Source organism: Podarcis gaigeae, assembly GCF_964106915.1.
Source record: "Podarcis gaigeae genome assembly, chromosome: 8".
NCBI classification, from domain to species: Eukaryota; Metazoa; Chordata; class Lepidosauria; order Squamata; family Lacertidae; genus Podarcis; species Podarcis gaigeae.
Window position 1 is genome coordinate 42,525,932 of NC_139684.1, and position 23,508 is coordinate 42,549,439.

The window sequence follows — 23,508 nt, forward strand, 5'->3', positions numbered from 1 at the left end:
GAGTCAAAATAGATGCTACTCACGGAGTACGAACAGTCTGTTGATTGGTTTTAAGTTACCTGAAGGGCTGTTTTTGAGAGAAAAGTAGCTAAATATGGTGATTTGGTGTAAAACTGGAGAAAGGAAGAGGGTTAAGCAGGCTTCCCACATCTCTTAATTCAGACTGCTGTCCTTTCGCAGCTGCCTTTCAGAAAAGAAGAACAAAGAATAGCAAGCTGTGGGGAGGTTGATCTTATGTCTTCTGTGCAGTGTCTGCTTAGGAATGCATACCTTTGTGGAAGATTTCAGCACATTGCCGACCACCCAGTAGAGGGAGCCAAAGCCATACTGTAAAATTAATTTTACTGCTGCTGCTGTTTTATGCAAACTTTTTTTTAGGGCCTTACAGAAGAGGAGCGAAGCAGCTGCAGGGAGGCATTGCAAGGCCTTTTGAACAGAGTTTACCAGCCGCTGGTGGTTCGAGAACTGCTGCTGCTGCAAGGTGGACCCAAACAGGTACTGCAGGTGGACCCTGCTTCCTGGGGAGTCTAAATGTGCTCACTGGTGTGGCTCTGCAACCCATTACTTGTCCTCTTCTTCCCTCTTGACCATTCCAGGGCTCTGGTTCCAGTGGACGCAGCAGTGAGCATGGTCTGGCACCAGCCCCAGCCTGGCTCCGGCGTCTCTGTGGGCAGCTGCTCTCTGAGAGGCTGATAAGACCGGGTGGTGTTCAGGCTGTGGTCCGTGGCATCCTGGAGGGAGCAGGAGGTGAGTGAGATGATAACATAAGAAAAGCTATGAGTAAGCATGGAGAACGGGGCACAGTAGAACTGTATAAGATTATGCCTGGCATGGGAGAAGATGGATGGAAAATAGGTTTTACTTCCCCTCCCATAGTACTAGAACCCAGTGAAGCTAAATGCTGGGGAAATTCCTGTGGCATGGTGATGGCCACCAACTTGGATGGTTTTAAAAGAGGATTAGACAAATTAATGGAGATTAAGGCTATCAGTGGTCACTAGCCATGATGGCTTTGTTCCAGCTCCACAGTTGGAGGCAGTGGGCCTCTGAATGCTGGTTGCTGGGAATTGCAAGTGAGGAGAGTTGCCATGGCACTCGGGTCCTGCTTGTGGGCTTCCCACCGAGGCATCTGGTTGGACACTGTGTGAACAGGATGCGGAAGAGCTGGGTGCCCTTTGTTTGTGGACTGAAGGTGCATGTAGTCCAGCCTTCTTCCCAGGGGGGCCTGTTAGAGGCCCCCAGGAAGCTCACCAGCAGGGATAGGAAAGCAACAGATGTCCCCGTTTTTTAACAGTGAGCAAGCAGCGGTAGACCTTCTCTGAGTCTGGAGGTTTCCTATTGGCATCCTGTCCTCCATGAACTTATCTGATCTCCTTTGAATGCCATTTTAGCCAGTGGCCCCTATATCCTGCAACAGTAAATTGCCACAAATCCCACTAATTCTGTTAACCAGTGTGAGAAAGTATATTGAGACCTGGGAGTTCTGTGACTCTTTTCTTCAAAGGTTATTTAAGTGTGTTTGAGGAATTTTGCCTCTCACTGCTTCAGTTCAGTTGGTTTTGGATGACAAGAGGCATAAAATACACTCTTTCAAATGGATCATCCTTTGCAGGTGTATGCTGATTTTTAATGATTTGCAGAATTCTCCATCAGCTTTTCTGCTTGACAGAGGTCTGTGAAACTTGAAAGCTTGCAGACTCATAGATCTACCAAAGTTAGTCCAATAAAAGCTGTCATTTTAATGGCTTTGTGCCAGCTGCTTATTGAGGAACATTTGGGATCACCTCATTTCCTCTTTACAAACTTAGCGTGTCAAAATGGACTGGAGCACTCCCCCACCCCAGATTTTAGTTGTTGTTATTTTAGCTTTGTTTACTAGATAAGAAATAAAATATGATATGGTAAATGAGTTCACTCTCTAGGGCATTAGAAAATTTGCTAATGCAAAATGAAAATTACCTTTTCAAATTATCCTTATTTGCATGGGAAAACTTACCAGAATTTTTTTCCTGAAAACCCCTACTTTGCACGCAAAAGGTCCCAGGTTCAACACCCAGTTAGGGCTGGGAAAGAGGCCCTGTCTGAAACCTCAGAGAGCTCCTGCTGGTCAATTGCAAGAGTAGTGGCTAGATGGACCAATGGTGTGACTTTGTATAAGGTACCTTCCTATATACAGGCACCTTAGGGATTAGAGCAGGTCATCAGAATGTATTGCAATTCAGAATGAGCATCAACTGGATTGTTCATAGTATCCTAGAACCTAACAAAGAGTCTATCTTGCCTTTGTGCCTTCCAGCTGGGGCTACAGGTGGCAGCAGTGCCAAAGCAACAGCAGCAGCTGACTGGCGGAAGTGTGACGCTGTGGCCAGGATCCTCTCCACTTGTCCTCAGCAGTCTCTGTCCCTGGAGGATTATTGCCAACAGGTGTGCCCACAGGTATGTCCTTCCTCCACCTTCCTCTCCATTATTCTATCTATATTCTGTGGTGGTCTGTAGTGCAGGGCCTTCCAATTGGGGCATCATTCCTGCAGGGACTGGTGGTGGCATCCATCTGTCTTGAGAGACAATAAAATGCACCTCTGGGGTGAACTCAAACAGCTGGAGAATCACATCGCCCGCTGTGGCTGCAGAGACTGGTAACTCCTGCGTTGTTTTTGCTGCATTTGCATCACTGAAGTGACCTCTCCAGAGTGTAAGCCTGGGCAGTGTGTATGGAGGTCCTGGGCTGCCCAGATGACAAGGACACCCCCCCACTTGGCCTTGCCAACGTGATCCAAAGGAAACCAGAGTGATCTATTTGTCACCTACTTGACTGCAGGAGTTGCTGGAAGGAGGTGTATAAGATGCCATCCAACTGTCATAGGGACTCCAGTGGATTTGTGTAGGGTTTACTCCTTAGCCTTTTCTTCTCCCAGAGATGTACCACAAGGCAGTGGGTGTGGATTTTTCCTTGGGGTTTACTCCTGAAACCTTTCTCATGAATGAGTATATCCACAATGCAGTGGAGGTTTAGGATCAGAGTTTTACTTCTCCTAGATGGGCTACCTTCCCAGGTTGATGAGCTCCACCTGCCCTTCATTTCCCTCTACAGCATGTGCTATAACTGTGGTGGTAACAATGGTAATAGCAATAGTAGTAGTAACATACTACATTTACTACATTTATTACCAAGCCTACACCAGTAGGTTCCAGGGCAGGTTACAACAGTGTAAAATTCAGAATTAAAAACAGTTAAAACAGAGGACAGTCACAGGAATAGGGCAAGTCCTGAAAACACACATCTCAGCTGTCAAAGGCCAGGCTGAAGAGACCTAATATGAAACTCTCATTGTTTATAGGCCTATTACTAAAAAAGGGCATATTTGCATTTGCTTTTTATTGGCCTATTAACAATGAGAAGCACACACACGGTTTTAGAAACACTGTTTAATGAAGGATCAGCGGCCGAGGAATAAACAGCACTGGAGGGCAATGCAAATGCAGCCCCCAGCAGTGGCTAAAGAGCAGTCTGTGTGCCATTTCTCTCCCAGGTTCTGCAGCTGTTCCTCATTCAGGATAAGCTGACAGCCCATCAGTTCCAGCGAGTTGCCACCACGACTGTCCTCTCCATGGCAAGACAACACCCCCAGCAAGCCGAGAAGCACCTGCTGCATCCCATACTGGAGCCCCTCCTGCGCTGCTCAGATGATGTGACAGGTAACCGCTTCATTCTTCTCGACCACCTGGACCAGACTAAGGAATCTGGTGGCCCCTGTGAGAGGGGCAGGTCGCCTTCTTTGTACCTGTCCTGCATCATCGGTTCAGGCTGTGAAAATTGTTTCTTATTTTGTTCAATGACTTCATTACTTGGAATCATTTGCTCTGTGATTCTTGGATATCTCATTTCCTCAGTGACAGAAGCCTGGCGGGCTCTCTCCTAGCAGCCCGTTACAAACTGGGCAGAGCTCCAAGTAACTCATTCTGTACTTTATGGACCATTCTGTTTAATTCAATTGCCATTATTGTGTTGCATTAAATGAAGCAGTCCATAAAAGCGTGATGCATTGAGCACCCTACCATGATTAGAGGGGGTGGGTTGCCCTTTTAGGGCTGCAATGACCCATGATCAGTCCTCCAGGGGGAGAATTGTGAAAGTGGTCATGGTGAGATTTGCCTTTCAAAAGACTTTTATTTATTTTTATTTATTGACTTTATATACCGCCCTATACCCTGGGGTCCCATCAGCTATTCTGTACTTTTTTGTTTTTTTTAATCCTCCATCATTAATGAATCTTTTGGCATTATTATAGTGAGCGATCCATGGGAGCAGTCAGTCTAAAAAAAAAAAAGTTTAATAAAACAAACAAACAACTGATATATTTGAAGGCTCCCACCCCACAAAAAATGCTTTTGAAGAGTTGGACACACCCTGCAATGTCAACCTCCCCTGTTTTGATGGGTTTTGATGATCTTATTATTCTTTGTTTTGTTCAGAAGTACCGCTGAAAGAGCTGCTGGCAGGGACTGTGTTGGTGAAAGAGGAGGAGCTCAGTGAGTGTGTGGAAAATGTGCTTAAGGTACATCATTTAACCTTGCTTCCTGTATACCTTGCTAAAACTGAATACTGCAAGCAGGGAAAGCGACCCTTTCAAGAAGTTCTCTTTTCAATTGGACCACCAGAACAGATGGTTCTTCAGCTTCCCACCCCTTCCCTGGGGAAACAAAATTTGTGTCTAAGCAGTTTAAAGAACTTAGCTGGGTGCCCCCAGTGAGAGCCAACTGATGGGTCATATGCCACAATGCCCCTGTGACCTCCTTCCAAAAGCAATGCATGGACTCCTTGCACAGAAGTGGTCCAGCTGCCTGTTGCCTCCCTTCCCTCAGGAAGCAAAGCCTCCCTTGGATGCTGCTGCAAGTGCAGCGCTTGCACAAGAAGCTGAGCTGAATAGAAGACTTGCATCCTTGTCATGTCCTTCCTTGCTGTGCCTGTGATGTGGGACCAAAAAGAAAGGCAGCTGATTCACTGGCATCCCAGTCAGGTGCTTCAAACACCTTATAGCAGCCTTTGCCAACTTGGAGCCCACCAGATGGTTTGGACTGCAGCTGCGTTGGCTGGGGCTGATAGGAGTTGTAGTCCAAGCCATCTGGAGGACATCAGGGCAGGGAAGGCTGAATGCCACTAATGGTGCTCAAGGAGTAACATGAGGTGCTTGCACCCAGTGGCTGAAGTCCTGGAGACAAAGAAAAAGAAGCATCAGCTGCAGCTGGAGACCTTGAAGGAGCAGATTATCTTCCTTGAGCTGCCCTTTTGAATTTTTCCAAAACCAAAACCGATGTGATTATGTTAGCTTCCTAGCTGTTGAGAGCACCCACACCTCCAAGTCCTGAACACTGATGGTGACCTGCTGCCCCATAGCAATCTTGCTTCCCTTCTTCCCCTTATCACATCTTCCATCTCCTAGAACTTGCTCCATGCTGTGCCCTGTACAGACTGGCCTGCCAGATGCAGGCCTCTTGTTTCACCTATGCTTTTTACCTGGTCAGTTTATAAGTGCATTTACTTTAGAACTGGTTTAAATTAACTTCAGTTATGCTTCTGCATGACAGTTTCCATGCTTAGGATCACAGTGTATGTGCGTGTGTGCGTGCACATTCAGCTTTGCCCTTCATGCTCTGCTCGGCTACGAGTAATTCCCCTTCTCATATGTTGGTGCTAGCGCAGCACTTTGGAAGCATAATCTTTTGCTCGTTTTTCCAATTCATTGCCAAGCAATATAATAACTGGCAAGCCTGCATCAGAATCTGCAATTTCTGCATGGGACAATCAGCAGTCTAAAGTAGATGGATAGGGATCTGACCAAGTGGCTTGCCAAGCAAGCAGAAATCACTGGAACGAATAGCGGCTGTACTGCCTTGTGGCTCTGCACACTCTGGCCTGGGCAGGGGAAATCAGCAGAGATCACTGGGGGAAGGTAACTGGAGCCCCTTTGCCTTCTCAGTGTCCAGTGGGTCCAGTGCCTGTTTGCCTGTCTTTTAAAGCCCAAGTTGCAGCCGATGATGCAGGGTGAGGGTCTCCCCACCAAGCTCCTGATTTCCAGCTCTTGAAGAGGGGCTTGGAAATCCCTCAGTCTTGATGAAATGGATAGATGCAGTCAGTGGTAGACCTTGGTGGCCTCTCGCCTTCAATTGGACATCATTGCTGAGGTTCCCCAAAAGCTCAGTGCCCAGTGCAACCGAACCAGTTGCGTTCCCCTAGATCCGCCTTGGATGAAGTTTGTCCTTTTTGAGAGGAACAGCATGGCCTTTCAGCTGTATCCAGGATAGCCGGTTGTGGACACAACAGGTAAAGCAATCTTTCTCTTTCTCTGGAGGTCAGCTTGCTTTGCCTTGGTCAGATTCCAACATTTTGGGCAGCACAATCCCATGCGTCAGGCAGCCAAGCCACAAGCCAGCAGCACTGAGATCTTTGGCAGACACCTTGGCAGTCTGAGCTCTTAAATACTGTGATTGCTCGACAGCGTCTTGGGCAGTAATGATCTGTTATAATGAGCCGGCAGGCAGGAACGGGTCCCAGAGGCCGCACAGTGGCCGCTGTTCCTTCTGAAAATGCCTGGGAGCACAGGGTGGGTCCATTGCTAATGGCAGAGTGCTAGAGCCCTGACAGAGGGGAGATTAAGATGGCAGATTGGAGCTTGAAGGTGTTTCTGGGGCTTTGCCTCCCAAGTGTCATCTGATGCCAGAATGGGAAACTCATCTCAGGACTTTAGCAGGAAAGCAGCGAGTACAAATAATGCTCATTGAGGATGAGTGGCTCCATGGGGGATTAGCTCAGGCGGAAATAATAGGCCATATTTTATAAAGGAAATCTCTTTCTCACAGAGGTGCTTTTGTGTGTGCACGTGCGTGTGCGTGCTGGGACCAGGGATACCATGAAGGTCTAAGACAATGTGACTAACCAGTAGCCCTCTAGATGTTGTAGGACTCCCAGTTCCCAGCAGCCAGCATGGCTAGTGGTCGGGGTGATGGCAGCCCCTGATGTTCCCAGCCTTTCCTTCAGGCCATGGTAGTTCTAAAAAGAGTCTCAGAGCAGTCTGACACCTTTACCCAAGACTGTCACAAATACAGTCGTACCTTGGACCCCGAACGCCCTGGAACTCAAATGTTTTGGCTCCCGAACGCCGCAAACCTGGAAGTGATTGTTCTGGTTTACGAACATTTTTTGGAAACCTGAATGTCCAACAGGGCTTCCGCAGCTTCTGATTAGCTGCAGGCACTTCCTGCAGCCAATCAGAAGCCGCGATTTGGTTTTTGAATGTTTTGGAAGTCAAACAGACTTCCGGAACTGATTCCATTCGACTTCCAAGGTACGGCTCTAGATAAATACATCAGAATTCTGAGCAAAGAAATGAGCTTTCAGTTATGGAAATCTGCATAGGTCCTAGCTTGTCCAGGTTTATCACACCTCTGCTAGCTCTCATTGCCCATGCACTTCCAAGCCCATTTCTATATCTATAACCTTTATGTTCATTTCTCAAGGGTTATTGCAGAGAGCAGTGCCTCTCAAGGTGATGGCAATTTTTGTGCCCAGCCCTGTTCAGTGTTTCTGTGAGTCATAGTCCACAGGCAAAGCAGGCATGTGCTTCCTGTCTCTCTCCATCCACTCATTCCATGGTGCTTCCTCTCTTGTCTCAGGTGTACGTGGTTGGCAATGAACCCACAGCTTTCCTATTGGACTCCTTGCAGCCTGTGCTAGGAACCATCTTCTCCCTCTGGTGTTTTACGAAGCAGAACGTGTCTTTCTTACGGTAAGGTGTGTGGCTCAGAGGAAGGGCTCTGCAGTCAAAGACCATCTGATTTCAAAAAAATTTCTCCCACTGCATCTTGGGAGAAACATCCCTCTTATGGGGGCAGTTTCAAGGACCTGAAAGACAGGCAGATGACTCTCTCTTACTGCTGCTGCTGTGACTTCATCACTTATAAAGTAGCACTATATGCGTTGGCAGCTAAGAAGATCAGGAGAAAAGAACTAGATAAAATAGTGGTCAATTGCAAAGTTGATTCGGACATTTACGGTAAGCTGGCACATTCTACTTGAGAACTCCTTGACAGTCTATTGTATGCAACAATATAATTCTTAAGAGTTGTGATCGTGGTTTATTGTATCTGCAGTGCCTGATGTTTTTATGGTTATTGTTGCTTTTCTTTTTGTTTCCTTTGTGAATGATGCCATGGCCTTTGGCTAGTGCAATAAAGTTGTTGTTGATGATGATGATACTGCTGCTGCTTTGTGTGTGTATGTGTGGCTTGCTTTCTATTCACAGACAATGAGGCAGTGTTTTGTGCTGCACAGCAGTACCTGGAGACCAGACTTCCTGCTCTAAGGAGTTGATGCTGGCACAAGCTGGGGATGCAATTAGGCAGATCATATCTGAGGGAGTTGGATCCTGCTTCATATGAGAGAGAGGCATCTTCAGAACTTGTCCAGGAAATGGGATTTAAATGTTGGCAGATGCAGCTTGGAACATGTATGATGAGCCCAGCACTTCTTAATGGTGCAAGGGCAAATGCTTAGGGAGCTCTTGCAAGGGATACAGCAGTGGTGGAGAACCTCCTCCTGCCCAAGGGTTGTGTTCCCTTTGGGGAATCTTCCACAGGCCAGTGGTGGGCATGACCAAAGGCAAAAGTGTGTGGAGCAATGAATGTAAATTTTACTTTTGTACTGTAGGTTAGTTTCTGTACATACTTGCACAATCTTCTCTATCCTCTATCTTGGCATGCAGGAGGCATTATCAGAATTTAAAGACACATTCCAGCAAGGCAAAAACATGTCTGGCCTATGTGAAATGACCAGTGAGAGGTGACCTAGGGAGAGTATTGAGGGTCAGGTACATAGGCCTGGAGGGCTGCATTCAACCTCCAAGCCTGAGGATCCCTTCTCCTGGGATAAATGGGCCTCATGTTAAGAAAAGGTATGGACTAGATGCAGCAGTTTAGAGCAGTGAGGGAAGACTCCTCTGGTCTACCCCATTCTAGTAATGGAGAAGTCCACTGCCTGATTTGGAGCCTCTAGGACACTTCCAGGTTCACCTGCCCTTTCTCTTCAACCCTGCCAGGTTCAGATTGGCACATGCTTGTTCTCCCTTGGACTGCTTAGCCGTCACTCATTGCCACATTTCCTTCCTTGTAGCACTCCATGCCAAGAGATCCTGTTATGGTTCTTGGAGAAATGCAAGAGGCAAACCGCACTATCCGTCCTGGAAGGACTTGCAAGGCTTGGAGGAGCCACCCACCTGCTCCATCCGCTCTGTCAGTTTCAGGCAGGCAGTGAAGGGGGCGCTGTAGTCACCATCAAAGAGACTATCAGGTGAGAAACTGCATGTGGCTTTCCAGTCCTGTGTGGCTGCAGGCTGATGTTGTGGCTGAGCTTGTTCTGGGGTGGTCTTCTCAAAGCAGAGAAGATAGAGCCTTGTGGCTGTCTGATTTCCAGGGTTGCCTGTCCTGTGTCTTCTCTGGAAGTGGGCATAGCACCTCAAAATACCTTTCTGGAAATGTGAATCTTTCAGATAAGGTGTTTGTGAAGCTTCAGGCTCGTTGGCACAGGTGGTATGCTGGGGGAAGAGGGCCACAGCTTTTCTTGAGGCTGGGCAGACTTGTGTCACCTGCATTCATGTATAAGTGGTTGCAGACTGTGAAGTGGAGTGAGTGCTTCTGTCTGGCTCTTTGAGCAAGTAACAGGACGTATGGAGGTGTTGCTTCACTTATGTGTCCTTAAGAGCAGTTGTGTGTACAGTATGCGCATGCCAATTTGCAGAAGGGTCGCAAAGGGATAGGGCTAACAGTGGCTACGTTCTCCCTCTGCTTTTAGAGACAGTCTGCTTCTGAATTACCAGTTGCTGGGAATCACAAGTGGCACAAGTGCTGCTGTGCTCAGGTCCTGCTTTTGGGCTTCCCACTGAGGCATTTGGTTGGCCCTGTAAGAACCAGGTACTGGACCAGATGGCCCCCTTTGGCCTGATTCAGTAGCTAAGCTCTTCTGATGTTCTCATTTCTTTGTGAATGAGTGCTGATGTAATGACGAAATGATGAAACAGTGTGAAGCCCCAAGCACTGGGGAGTGATGTGCTGGAAGGAAATGGAAGACTCATCAAAGTGGAAAGAGAAGGGAATCTGGAGCTCTTGTGGGCCTTATCTTGGACTTCCAAAGTTCTCCTTGCCAGAGGCTCATGTAACTGAAACTGAAAACCACAAAGCATTTGTGCATTTACAGAGCTCTATTGCTGCTCTGTGCTGAGAACAGAATGTCAAAGTTGCTCCCTTACCTCACCCCAGCATATGTGACTGAGCTGAAGAAGCCCATTCCGGCTCTCACAGCACCTGAATCAAACCCTTGAGAATCAGAGGGTGAAGGTGCACTCTAGCCTCCCAAGTGTGCAGTGCAAGCTCCCCCCTTTCCCCTTCTTGTTCAACCAATTTCAATGTCAGATTTTCCCACTCACAAGCACTGTGTTTTATAACCTGGGGTTATTTTTGTTTTGTCTTTCTGCAACCATTCCTGTGTTACCTGGTGGTTTCCTGTCTAACTGAAGGTGCTAATTAACTTCATAATGTTATGGTGGTGGTGTTTTCAGCAATTACTGGTGTAATGAATGGAAACTTCACTTTGCACATAATTGTCACAGACTGGACTTTTTATATTTCTTAGCCATTTGGTGTCCAGTTCACATTCGTCCTCCCCACTCCTGACACCCCTACCTGCCAACTGAAGATTCATTCATTCATACATCTCCAGTCCATGAACACTTGTGCCTTATTTGCTAGCCTTTTAAAGTGCTACAAGCCTCTGCTGATTTAGTGTGTTGCCAAAGAGTTGCCTCTGCCTTCTCTCGAATGTTGGGCTTGCAGTGTGAGTTGACTTGCAGAGTTGAACCTCCACTTTTGCTTTCCACGAGTTTGCCATTCATGTGTGTAAAATACTTCACCTAAATCACCTCATTGTGATCCTAACAGCAACCGGGTAAAGCAGGCTAGTGTGATTATCCCCTGTTGCAGATGTGGGACTGAGACAGAGAGAGAAAGAGAGTGGTGTATGGCAGAGGCAAGATTCAGATGAGGAATTTCCTTATCTCTTAGCCTAGCCTTCCCTAACCTGGTGCCCTCCAGATGTTTTGGACTGTAACTCTCATCAGCCCCAACATCATATGGCCATATTGGCTGAGCTGAGGCTGATGGGAGCTATAGTCTAATACATCTGGAAGGCCAAGGCTGGTGAAGTTTTTATTAGCCATTCTGCCATGCTTTGTTCTTTTATTTTTCAAAACATGAGTGGTATCCTTCCATTTTAAAAACTCCCAGGGTGGCCAATATCACCAAAAACAAAAAACACCTGGCAGCGAAACCCAATGTTCGTATATTTAGCCCTACAAACTTATCTGAGGAAACTTGGGCCTCTTGTGCTAGTCAAAGCACAAAACCTAATCCTGTTAACCAAGGTAGCAGGGAGTGTGGGGAGTGGAAAACCTCTCCCAGCTCACATTGCATGCTGTTAGAGCACTGCTGCAGAGCATTGCTTTCAACAGGCCTGTGATCTTCCTGCACACAGTGAGGGAGAGCAGGCATGCTTTTGGGTGGCTACCCTCTCAAATCAACTTTCTAGGCAGACTGCTGGACTCTTGACTTTGCAGTGTGAAACATTACCCCAGGATATGGTACCCTCCACATGTTGTTGGACTGCAACTCCTGCCATGGCCGTCCTGGCTGGGGCTGATGGGAGTTGTAGTCCAAAACATCAGGAGGACACCAGGTTGAGGAAGGCTGCTGTAGAGCTGTTCAAGGGCTTCTTAAGATTGTTGATTAGCAACACAGCTGCCTGCTCTTGGTGGCTCAAAAGATCCTCCCTCTGTTAAGGAGGTGGCCTGAGGTCACTTGCAGAAGGATGGAAGTGGAATGTAAGATGCTCAGAGTTGCTGCCAGGAAAGCTGTGACTCCCCTTTGTGAAACTTTTGCCTCTTGTTTCGCAGCGATGAAGATGAGGCTCTCTACCAGAAGGTTTCCTCTGAGCAATGGCAGCTGGAGCAGCTTGTGGAGCTGCTCTCTCACTGCCAGAGCAGTGGCTTAGCCGGAGACTTCTTCCTCTGTTGCCTAAAGGTAGGGGGCCCTCTGGCATCTGGGCTGCTTCATCTTGGCAGTTGCTTCTGGCTGTTTAATAATGTATCTGCAGGAGGTGCAGGAGTCTTTCTTCAAGGTTAAAAATATATATCAGGTAACCACAGGTGATGGGAAAGATCATTCTCTGCTTGAACATAGGGACATAGGAAGCTTCCTTATACTCAGACTACTGGCCCATCTAGCTCAGTAGTGGCTACACCCTGGGATGCCTTGAATGATGGTCAAGGGTGCTGCAGGCAACAGTGGCCTCTGTGCCTCTTTCCTTCCCTCCCTCCTCTGATGTCCTCTCACATCTCTGGCTCCCAAAGGCTTGCACGGCTGCTTGTTGCAGCAGCCCTGGCTATAAGCTCCCCAGGCGAATAATGCCTCTGGGGCTGGCCAGGGGGTGATTCCCAGGCCCCTGTGGGGTAGTGTGAGGAGGCACCTCTCTTTGGGGCACAGGGGACTGCTCAGAGACCAGGGGTGGCAGCCCAGAGGACTCCCAAGGAGAAGGGAGAAGAGAGAAGGTTGAGGGATCACTCCACAAGGGAGGGTGTTCGAAAAGTAGTGAGGGCTGCCAGTTCTACAGGCAAGAGGTGACATAACTGGTCTCCTGAGCCCCACAGGGGTGCCACAGAAAGAATGTAGATGGTCAAGGGAGCCGTGGACCCAAAAAGGTTGAAAACATCTGGGCTACACTAATGGATAGCAGTTCTCCAGGGTTTCAAGCAGGAAGTTTCTCCCAGTCCTACCTGGAGATGCCAGGGACTGAGCCTGGAACCTTCTGCATTAAAGCAGATGCTCCACCACTGAGCTACTATTAACCCTTTCTGTGGTTTTAAGGGACACCCCCCACCCTTAGGCAGGCAACATTGGAGAAGAAACTAAGAACTTTGCAAAAAAGAAAACAACCCCTTTAGCTTAAAGTGGGTTCCTCAACTCCACCTCAAGTCTCTGTTTAACTAATGCAGAGTGATTGTTCTCCCACTCCAACACCAACCTTTCAAAGGTACTTTCAGGGATGCAAGAGGCAAAATGATGCAACTAGACAGTCAGGCATCAGCTCTGTGAGAGGCAGTCTTTGGTGAGTAATGAGTCAGTGATGGAGATGCAAAGCATGTGAGGTTTGGCCTGTTTGTTGAAAGTTGTGAACTTCCTTTATTGTGCAGTTCTTTTGAAATGCAAAAAAGCAAGGAATGGCTCTAGTCATTTTGTGTGGGGCATATAGTTGGGAAGAAAGATGCTCTGGAAATTCGCTGGAGCCCCTTTTGAGTGAAAGCATACTCCTGACAGTGAAGTTTTGCTGGTACAAATATTGCAGTGTTACAGATGGATGCTAATGGCAGGGTTTTTCGTGTCTGCCTCCTGCACAGCGGATGTCAGTGTGGGAAAGGGTTAACTGCTGTTCCCTCTGGGGCTGTTTTGACAACAGGAGAATCTTTGAAGTGTAATTGTGGGTTTCACAGCTATGGATATAATCCCTCTCCAGGGGGGAGGGGGCTTCCTGTTTGTGGGTGGGTGTCCATCCAGCCCTCTACTTGTTCTCTGGGTTTACTATTCAACAATATTTACTTAATAATTCATAGTATGCCCCACTGCTCTATAAATAGCATGTAAAAATGGAGGTAAATAGCTTAGAATCATCCCTAAAGCTGCTGCCTCAGCTGCTGTCTGTGTCCTAGACCTGTTCCTGCCTCTGCAAGGCACAAGGAAGGGCTGTGGCTCAGTGGTAGAGCACCTGCTTTGCATGCAGAAGGTCTTAGGCTCATTTCCTGGCATCTCCAGGTAGGGCTAGAAGAAGACCGCAGTCTGCAACTGGAGAAACACTGTCAGTAAGTGTAGACAATACTGAGCTAGATGGTCTGACTCAGTATAAGGTTCCTAAGGCCTTTTCTGCAATATCTTTCAATGAACTGTGATGTGTCTGTGGGGATGAAGCAGGGGATTTGTTGGTTAGCTTTTTGCCACAACCATGCATCCCAACCATGCATGCTGCTGTCATTTTCATATGTACATGTATATGTGCCTCAGAAATTCCTTCCCAAAGCAACTTGTCTACCTAAGAAAAAGCAGAAAGTTGTCTTCATAGAACAAATTAACCCTCTGCTTCCTTGTAGATCTCATCCTTTCCCATTGACCAGCAATGTGCTGGCCAAAGTGCACTAACATGCCAAAGCAATATATATGTACCTTTTCCTATGTGCATTCCTCTGATTAAATGCCTGGGTTTTTTCCCCTTCCATTCTGCCCCCCTCCCTCTGACAGGAGCTGACACGCATGGCTGGACAGGGTGCTTACAAAATGGAGTCTGCCCCGCTCTCCTCCTGCAACAGCCCTCTGGACCTGGAGCAGTGCTGCAGCCCTGGCCTTGAGCAGCAAGAGAGGCAGCTGCAGGTGCTGCAGTTGGTTGGCATGATGTGCGAGAGGATCTCCGATGCGCTGTTCACAGACATCTCACAGGTTCGTTGAGGCTATGGTCTCCCGAGCTGCAATCAGACAAGAAGTCTACGATTGGGAGGGGAGTTTGCCACATCACCCATTGGTGGTGACCTCAGGGCCAGCAGAGGTTTTTTTTGAGACCCCAGGCTGAGTGATTCTTGGGAGCAGCCTGGGTGGTCACAGCAGAAGCAAACTCCCCTCCCCCTTCCTTTGGTGCGCACCAGTTTCACTAGGCTAGGTGGCCAGCAGAAAGGGGTGGGGGAAGGGCTGTGTTAATTTCAAGCCTTGGAAAGCTGAGGAGGTTGCTCAGAATGCCTGGTTGTCATATTTGGTGGTGACAGGTGGGGTGGGGGAAAGCAAAACTGTCAAGTGAGAGAAGCTGCTTTGAGTGCAAAGTTTTCTTCTGAGACCTAGAAAGAACAAAAGTATCCAATAGTCTTCCACAAAAACAGACTTGTTGAGTGCACAAAACCTAATCTACCTCCCTCCCTTTGTCTTTTATTTGGATAATTAGGCAGTTGGTTGAAAAGACAAGCATGTCAAGGAAACCCAAAGGAGTTTGTTTTCCCCAGGAGGCGGCTGGTTAATGGATTTAGTTACTAAACTCCCCTCCGCCACCTCCCTCTTTGCCCTCCAGATACACCTGGTACCAGACACACCTGGCAGGGAGAATTTGCTTGGGCCCGGGCTTAAAATTGCCTGTTCTGAGATCAGAAAAAGAGATGGATGCAATGCCCAAAGGGAACCAATACTAACAGTAATTTGCCATGCTGCCACCCTAAGAAAGAGAGGGAAGATCTGTTGGCTCCCTGAGGGTTTTATTTTATTTAGGGTAGAGAAATTCAAGGGGACCTTGACTTCCCTGCCAGAGGGCTGCCTAGGTTCATGTTCAGAGGTGCATACAGTGATGAACAACCATGGCCCTCGCACCCTGCTTGAAGGCTTCCCAGAAGCATCTGGGTAGCTGCTGGGAAGGGACATAGCTCAATGGAAGAAGAACCTGGTTTTGATCCCCAATGTTTCCAGATAGGGATGAGAATGTACCCAGTCTGGAATCCTGGAGAACCCCTGGCAGTCTGTGTAGACAGTCCTGGGCTAAATGGACCATTGGTCTGACTTGGCATAAAGCAGCTTCCTAGATTATTGATCCAGCAGCACCAACCAGCATGGCCAGTGGTCACAGATGATGGGGGAGGGGGGTTGTAGTCCAACAACATTTGGAGGGTGACAAGTTCCCCATCCCTGACAATAAGCCCTTGTGAGTTGCATTCTGCTACATGGCTGTTTGCATGTCTAGAGAGTCCTACATTGCTGCACTTTAAACCCACTCTCTGGGGTTCCAAGTCGTTACTACACATGGTTTCAAAACCCACAGATGGGCAATACCTTTATTAAGATAGACCCAAACTGCTGGTACTGTTTCCATAGTCAAGGGGCAAATCCAGGCTGATATCAGCAGAAGGAGAATTTCTGGTCTTTGGCAAGGATGGGAGCTGTTGATATTGCAGTTCCTTGCAGAAACCCAGTGGTCTATGAAGTGGCCTGAGGTTGTTAGTGATGGAGTGTAGCTGAAATGCCCCAGAATCCTTTGAGTAATAACTTCAGGATAAGAGTCCTTAATTTTGATTGTATAAACAAGCTTCTGGTTACACTCTGGAGAGTTTGTTGAGATAGATGGACAGTGTGTCTTTGAGGTCTTGGCAGTCTTTCAGCCGAATGACATGATAATCTCCCTTTGCTTCTCTCTCTCTCTCTAGGTTGTGGAATTCGTGGCAACAACTCTGCAGCGGGCTTGTGCAAGTCTCACTTGCAGCTCAGGGGGTAGCACTGTGGAAGCCCAGACACTGAGCATGGCTATGGGACTGGTGGCTGCCATACTAGGAGGGGCAGTGCAGGTGAGACTGTGGGGCAGTCAGGGGGGATCAGGGCTGGTTCGCTCTTGTGCCCCTGCTCTCATCCCTGTGACAGAGAGATCATCGTATGTGTAGCCTAAAGATGGCTGCAATGGAAAGAGCCTAAAGATGGCTAGCTGAGCCAGTGGAGCCAGGCCCTGGGTCCCTCTGTCATAGCCTGATGGAATGGTTGTTGCTAGATGACAGTGGAAGTTTTAAAAGTCGCTGCCTGGTGGGTCTGGTCCTAGACATCAATTTATTCTTTCCTCTCCCATAGCCTTTTTTTTTCACACTGGCCCTAGCAAAACTTGCACCACCTCTTGCTGAAGTCGGATGTGGTTTCCAGAAAACCCTTGAGTGATGAAGATGATCTTATTTACATAATTTTCCTCCACTCTGGTTAACACACAAGGCAAATTGCAGAAATCTACGTACTACTATAATAATGCCACATTAAGAAGCTGCTTAAAAATAAGTTGTTGGGGAGGGGCAGATGGTTCTTGGTGTGGTAGCAATGTTGGGTGCAGCAGTGGGTTGTCCAGATTTCAAGTGGACAGTTTCCAGCATATGTACTGTGAATTCTGCCCATCCCGGCTTGCTCTTCAGCTACTTTGCAATCCACCACCTGAGATGTTCCCCAAGGCCCTTAGCACGAGTCCCAGAAAGCGGCTCCTTTCCCACCCCATCCGCTCTTTGCACCTGTAGGCTTGGGGCATGATCTTATCTCCCCTGCCAGATCCTTCATATACACCCATAACGGTAACCACAGCAAAGGCTTCCTTCCTACAGTTCCTTCCCCTGACACAGCCTCCCTTCAGCCCTGGGGAAAGTTCTCAGGAGAAGCCCTGATTCTGTCTTTCTTTGTGGCTGGACTAACATGCTTGATGATCTCTCTGCAGCTGAAACCGGCCGACTTTGCTTCCCTGAAGGGGCTGGTGCCCCTGCTGGAGGATCTCTCCCACGTTCATCCAGAGCCTGTCATCCAGGAGCTTGCTGCTGACTTGCGTATCACCATCTGCACCCACGGAGCTTTTTCCACGGAGACAGTCAGCTCTGCTGCGCAAAGTACCCTGGGCAAGAGTGATGCAGGAGTGGCACTCAAACCAAGAGCTCTCGTAAGACAAGGCCTCACCAAAAGGCCCCCTAGAGAGTCCTCCAATCCCAAGGCGGCTCTGCCACAAGACCACATGGAGAGCAGCTCGGGCACAGACCCCATTTCCAACCCGCCAAGAGGGCCTCTGGCTGGCGAATCTGTTGCAGAGCCAGGCTGTGGATCTCAGGACCTGCAAGAACTTCTCTTATCAGTTTATGACCCAGACATTCCAGCACGAGCAGCTGCCTTGCGTAGTCTTTCCCGCTTGATAGAGCAGAGGGACTCTGAAGCCCTGAAGATTCAAGAGAAGCTGCTGAAGGTAGACACTCAAAGTACACTGTGTTAGTCCTCTGAGAACACCCACGAGGCTGCAGTGCGTGCGCGCCTTCATTGCTTTCATACTCCCTTTAGTGATGGCCTGTCCAACTAAGGGTGTTCCTGCATGGAAGAACTCACTTTGAAACCCTGGCATATTGCTGGTGGTTTAAGTAAACCTGACCTTTGCCCATCTGCTGCATGCCAGATGTTTTGGACTACAGTTCCCATCAGCCCTAGCAAGCTCAGCAGTTCTGGCTGGGTTTGATGGCAGTTGTGGTCCAAATCTAGAGGGCACTGGGTTGGCAAAAGCTATTGTAACCACTTGTAGATACCTGCATGCCTTTTTTCGCAGGGGGAGGGTAATGTGGAAGTTTAATTTTTTAGTCACTAGCATTTGCCCTACAACAGATAGTAGTCTTCAATGCCCTGAAAAGTAAGGGAGACCCTTCTCCTTTTTGGTGGGGTGTGACCCTCTCTTTTCTTCCTTTGGTACATCATGCCAGGAGTACTTCTAGTTTGAGTTAACACAGGCTGGTATGGCAGGGCATCATCCACATGCTGGCTGAGACACCTCTCTCCCATTGGTTGAGGAAGCCAGTTCTAACCATGGGCATCTGACCCTTCCCTCTGTCAAAACAGTCAAATCCATGATGGGTTCCAAAAACCTCCAGGATTCCTTCTTCCCTGCCTAGATGTCAATTGCCAGTTAAGCTGACATAGGAAGCCACCTTATACAAGGCAGACCCTTGGTCCATCTCACAGTTTTAGGCTGGGAGTCTCTCCCAGCAATACTTGGAGATGCCACTGGGGATTCAACCTGGGGACACCTTCTGCAAAGCAGATGCTATACCACTGACTGTTTTCAGTTAGCAAAACCTCTGGATTTTTTGGTTTGTGTGTGACATGAGGGATGTAGGAGATACTGTCTTTTGTTGGGAAGACATCAGCACTGAGGCTATGAAGACTATCCTACTTGAATGCAAGTTAGGTGATTCTTGGACTTTATCCTTCCAGGTTTTTTTGGAAAATTTGGAGCATGAGGATTCCTTTGTTTATCTTTCTGCTATCCAAGGTAAGCAGGCAGAATCTGGCTGTTTGTGTTGAGTTCTGCTGAGAATGAAAATAGAAGCTTTTTGCTGTCTAGCCAGACTAATTATGTAGCGGCCAACACCAAGCTCCTTGTCTGTGGAAAGTTGTGCTGCTTGGACATGAATTTTAAAAAAGGACAGATCGCCTGGCTGGATCAAGCCAAAAGCCCCTCTAGTTTAGGGGCACTAAGATCTCCCACCCTCACTCCTAGGAATGGGAGGTGTTTGAGAGGTTGCTTCTGCCCAGCTTCCACTTTTGAATTTTGTGTGTTGAGATGTGGAGTTTCACAACACTACTCAATTTACTGGAAGAGGAGGAGTGAGGGGCGGCCATTAATAAAATCAAGAAGCCCCACAACCTGATTCCCTCCAGTTTTAGCCCCGTCCACTGGGTTACATTTTTAAAAATCAGCTAAAGTTGCTGACATAAAAGAAAAGTGTGTATCCTCACACCCCAGACTCTCTAGTAATTCAAATGCTGCTTCACGGCTCAGTGGGTCTGCTGAGCAAATGCTGTTTTCCTTATCCCAGGTGAAGGAGGCATTTGTTCTCCAGAAATGGCTGGGAGACAGTTAAGTGTTGCTCTGGAAAGGTACTAAGCGTGAAGATGCTGGGCATGTGAGCACAGTAGAGCATCAGCTGACATCAGGTACATGGTCTTATGCTGATTCAGTCCGTTGGGTCACCTAGCCAAGGATTGCCTCTACAGTGACTGGCAGCAGCCCTCCAGGGGTTCACGCAGGGAGTTGTTCCTTTCCAGCCCCACCTGGGAATGTGTGGATTGAACCTGGAACCTTGCACATGCAAAGCAAGTGCCCTACCACAGAGCCACAGCTCTTCCCTGAATTCTTCTTGGTCATCTGAAAACTGGAATTGGCCTGGTCTCATTGCCAGTTATACTGGTCTGTGCAATTTGCTTGGACATCGTCCTTCCGATCAACTCTCACTTCCTCTCCTGTCCATTGGCAGCATCTCTGCTCTCCTCCTTTTGGAAGAAGCCACCACTAAGTCCTTGAACAAAGCAATCTCTCACTGGCTTCCTTCTGAAGAATAGCAAGGTGATCTGGTATAAGCCAGGCAGATATGCTATGCAAATATTGAGCTGGTAGCCAGTGTCCCTGGCTGTCTTCTTAGGAAACAAGCACTGTGGCATCCTGTATTCAACAGAATTGTGTTCCCTGTTACTTCATCCCTTTGTACAGTGTGTCCTGGAGGAGTCGTTCCAAGGTAGCCCCCATACTTGTGTGTTGGCAGTGGTAGCAGGGTGCTGGATGAATGTTGTGTATGTCTCCGGGTCCATAATTAATCACCTACTGTGTACAGATAGTGCAGAAGGAAAGAGGAACATTCTAGGCTGAACTCAGGATTGCCACATAGGGAGGTCTGAGATGCTGTGGTTTCTTGGAGCAAAAGGAGTCCACCTTTTTGCCTTGGTACAGTCAAACTTCAGTGGCTCTTCACCAGTTGCCCTGTTAAGGCAGATGGCAACCAGAGAGAGAACTTTCTCAGAACATCACCCCAATTTGGCCATTCTGCTGGTCTGAGCCAGGGGCAGTGCAGGGAAGGAGCACACTTGCACCATACCTCCAGTCCTGGTGTAGCCGTGTAATCCTGATGGCTGTGTTTTAACCTCCAGTGTTGAAGGCAGTCTGCCTCTGAATACCAGTTGCGGGGAATCACAAGCAGGGAGAGTTGTTGCAGTCAGGCTTGCTTGCTTGCGGACTTCATCAAAAGCATCTAGTTGGCTGCTATGAGAACAGGATACCTGACTATATAGGCCTTTAACCTGATCCAAGAGCCAAACTCCTTTTGCAGTCTAGCATAACAGGGGTATAGGATTCCTCTTCCCATGTATTTATGTGTTGTGGGCTTTTTATCTTGTTTTTGAAAACTGTCCTGAAAGCTTCACTGCAGAGTAGCATATATTTTGGGCTAAATGGAGGCTGAAAGAGGCCTCCCACCTCTTTTTCATAGAGACAGAGGCGAGGAAAGTGGGACAGTAATAGTATCCACCACCAGCTTTCTGGGCCGATGTATTTTTTCACTGTTTCTTCTCGGGATTCCTTGGCACCCTCAAAGTGTAAGGAGGCATTTGGGTGCGAGCCAGCTCCCTTTCCTCATTGTGCAGTGCAATTCATAATAATTCAGATTTTTATCCCAGTAACATCCTAAGGGCTCAGGATGAGTAACAAACACTTATTTAAAGTACTGTGGGGTTGGGCAGGAAGACCCATAAATAAGGTGATGGATGGATAAAAAAATCTCCCCGTTGCTTCAGGAGGAGGAAGTCTTCAACCCTTGCAAAGTTCATGCTGCACCTTTTCTGTGCAGTTTGTTTAGGGCACCTGGGAAGTCCCAGCAGGAAGCCCCTGGCTCAGACGCCTGTCAGGTAGAAGAAGGTGGGAGAGAGGGAATACAGAGGACCTGCTCTTCTGGCTGCAACACCCAAAGAGCTGAAGGGGAAACCTCCTTGGCCTGCCTTTTCCTTCCTGTACTTGTGTTGGCTTGAGCCTGTGAAGGGCTCATGTGTGCCCTGCAGGCAAAAGACATCTTGCCACTCCCACCAGTGACATGGAAAGCATTGATCCTTGCACGTTTAGCAACTTTGCGATGGCTTTGATGAACCCTCCCACTTTGCCAGGGGGACTGAGTCAGAAGCAAAGTGCTAAGCTCAGCTTTGAGAGTCACGTCGGCATTGCCTCAAAAGGCCTGCGATGATGTAGGGGAGAGGCTAAGATGTGGGGCAGCTGTCACATCTTACCCGCTGCCCTTTCCCCCAAAGAGCCATCTGGCTGCCAACACACATGCACCCCATTCCAGAACATACATCTCCCTACCATTTCCAGCTAGACAAGCAGCTGAAAATAAGCAGGGCAGGAGAGACTTCAGTCTTGGCCAGGTAGCCTCTGCCACTGACTCACTGCTTGGCATCCCCAAAGATGCTCCAGGCCCCACAGTCTTCCCTCCCACACCCCCCACATAAAAGTATTGCTGTCTCATTGCAGATTTACTAGCCCATTGCTTTACAAGCCGGAAATGAGTAACATGATTGTTCTCAAAAGAAAAGGCGGGGGGAAGCACAGAACCAGGATATTGGCAGGTTTAAGCCAGTCTGAGCCACAGGAAGAAATTGTAATTGTACCTTGGATGTGGTCCTTGAACCTGCTGTTAACAATGTGTGGTTCGCATGTATTCAGTATTGGATATTTTGCGATGGACCCACAGTTAAAAAATAAACTTGGAAGCGGAATTTTGCTTTACGCTGCTTTGAGCCCCTAGAGCTTTAAAGTGTCCAGAGCACTGTATACTGCACTCAGAGTGGGGGACAGAGTCCTCTGTGATTCTCAAGACTCCCTGGCGGATGGTATCACAGAGAAAGCACACACCCCCTCCCCGCCGCCGCACCTTACCTGCTGCAGAAGGAAGCAAGCAAGCCTAAACAACTGAGAAAGGGGGCAGGATCATTGCACTTCCAGCATAACTTTTTTGGAACAAATGCCACATTCACCCTTGGCCACGCTCTCTGAGGGCCAGAGGTGGGTATAGCTACCCTACACACTGTCATGTACACACAGCCTTCCCTGCCCCATCTGTAGTGATTGGAGTGTTGGACTAAGCTGGGAGACCAGGGTTCAGATCCCCATGCAGCCATGAGACGCTTGCTGGGTAACCTTGCATCAGTCGGTCTCTCAGCCTAACCTGCCTTACAGGGTTGTTGTGAGGATAACATGGGGAGGGGGAGAACCATGTATACCACCCCGAGAACCTTTGGTGCACTGTAAATGTTAAACAAATACATAAATTAGGGTTGCCATATTTCAAAAAGTAAAAACCAGGACACCCTGAAAGTTGTTGAGCTCTAAAAAGGCCCAAAAATGCAATTGTTCATTTGACTTGCCTAGGATCCAGGACAAACCGCCACCTTACAGCCCTACATAAATGAAAATCTTTCTGGATCAGCAGAAGGGGGCTTATTGCCCCCTCTGTTAATGTTGTGGTGACCAAGGAGGGGGCAATTTGCATCTGTTCCTGAGCACAGAGTATTGCCTGTTCCAGCACTGTGTCTGCTTCACTTCCCCACACTTTTGACCCCACTGCCAAAATTAGTGGGGTTTTGGCTGGGGACTGAAAAAATTGCTTGAAGCTTGAGGGTAGGCAGATCAGGCCTCAGAGCTGGAAGTTGGCCCCCTGTGCCCTAGAGCCATAGCAGCTCCAGCTGAGCCAGTTTAGGGGCTACCTCAAATGGCTTCATTGGAGCCTTTTTCCTCTCCATGGTTCTGTTCATGGAGATGGAGGAGGTTTCTCATCTTCTTCAAGCCAACTCTTTAAAGAGGAATTCTGCTCCCCTCTGCCCTAGAGCTCCCTGTTCCATTTTTTTCATGTGGGTTTTCCCACACAGCTTTTTATTGTCAGTTTGGGCCTTGGGCTTGGGCAACTTGGCGGTTGGAGCCCTGTTCCCGGGGAGGCCTTGGGCAAGCTGTGGCGTGTGCCAGCCTCAGCTCTTAAGGTGGAAATATCCCCATGTGTGTTCTGAAGTGCTGCCTCCTATGCCAGC

The 23,508-nt window shown here is 48.2% G+C and overlaps 1 protein-coding gene and 1 long non-coding RNA gene across 4 annotated transcripts in view; one reads left to right on the forward strand and one right to left on the reverse strand.

The window, feature by feature from the left end:
• Positions 1–23,508, reverse strand: part of LOC310850607 — a 168,967-nt gene that overhangs the window by 5,719 nt on the left and 139,740 nt on the right. The gene's annotated exons all lie outside the window — the stretch shown is intronic.
• TANGO6 (transport and golgi organization 6 homolog) overlaps positions 1–23,508 on the forward strand; it is a 44,540-nt gene that overhangs the window by 3,908 nt on the left and 17,124 nt on the right. For 2 of the 3 annotated variants that reach the window (XM_083752142.1, XM_083752143.1), the window contains exons 3-14: positions 379–495; positions 597–747; positions 2,297–2,436; positions 3,531–3,696; positions 4,474–4,556; positions 7,672–7,784; positions 9,167–9,343; positions 11,997–12,123; positions 14,389–14,583; positions 16,320–16,457; positions 17,354–17,866; positions 18,880–18,937. In XM_083752142.1, coding sequence (XP_083608268.1) covers positions 379–495; positions 597–747; positions 2,297–2,436; positions 3,531–3,696; positions 4,474–4,556; positions 7,672–7,784; positions 9,167–9,343; positions 11,997–12,123; positions 14,389–14,583; positions 16,320–16,457; positions 17,354–17,866; positions 18,880–18,937 — 1,978 coding nt within the window. Of the gene's footprint in view, positions 1–378; positions 496–596; positions 748–2,296; positions 2,437–3,530; positions 3,697–4,473; positions 4,557–7,671; positions 7,785–9,166; positions 9,344–11,996; positions 12,124–14,388; positions 14,584–16,319; positions 16,458–17,353; positions 17,869–18,879; positions 18,938–23,508 lie in introns of all 3 variants that reach the window. The other variant, XM_083752144.1, reaches the window with a different exon arrangement.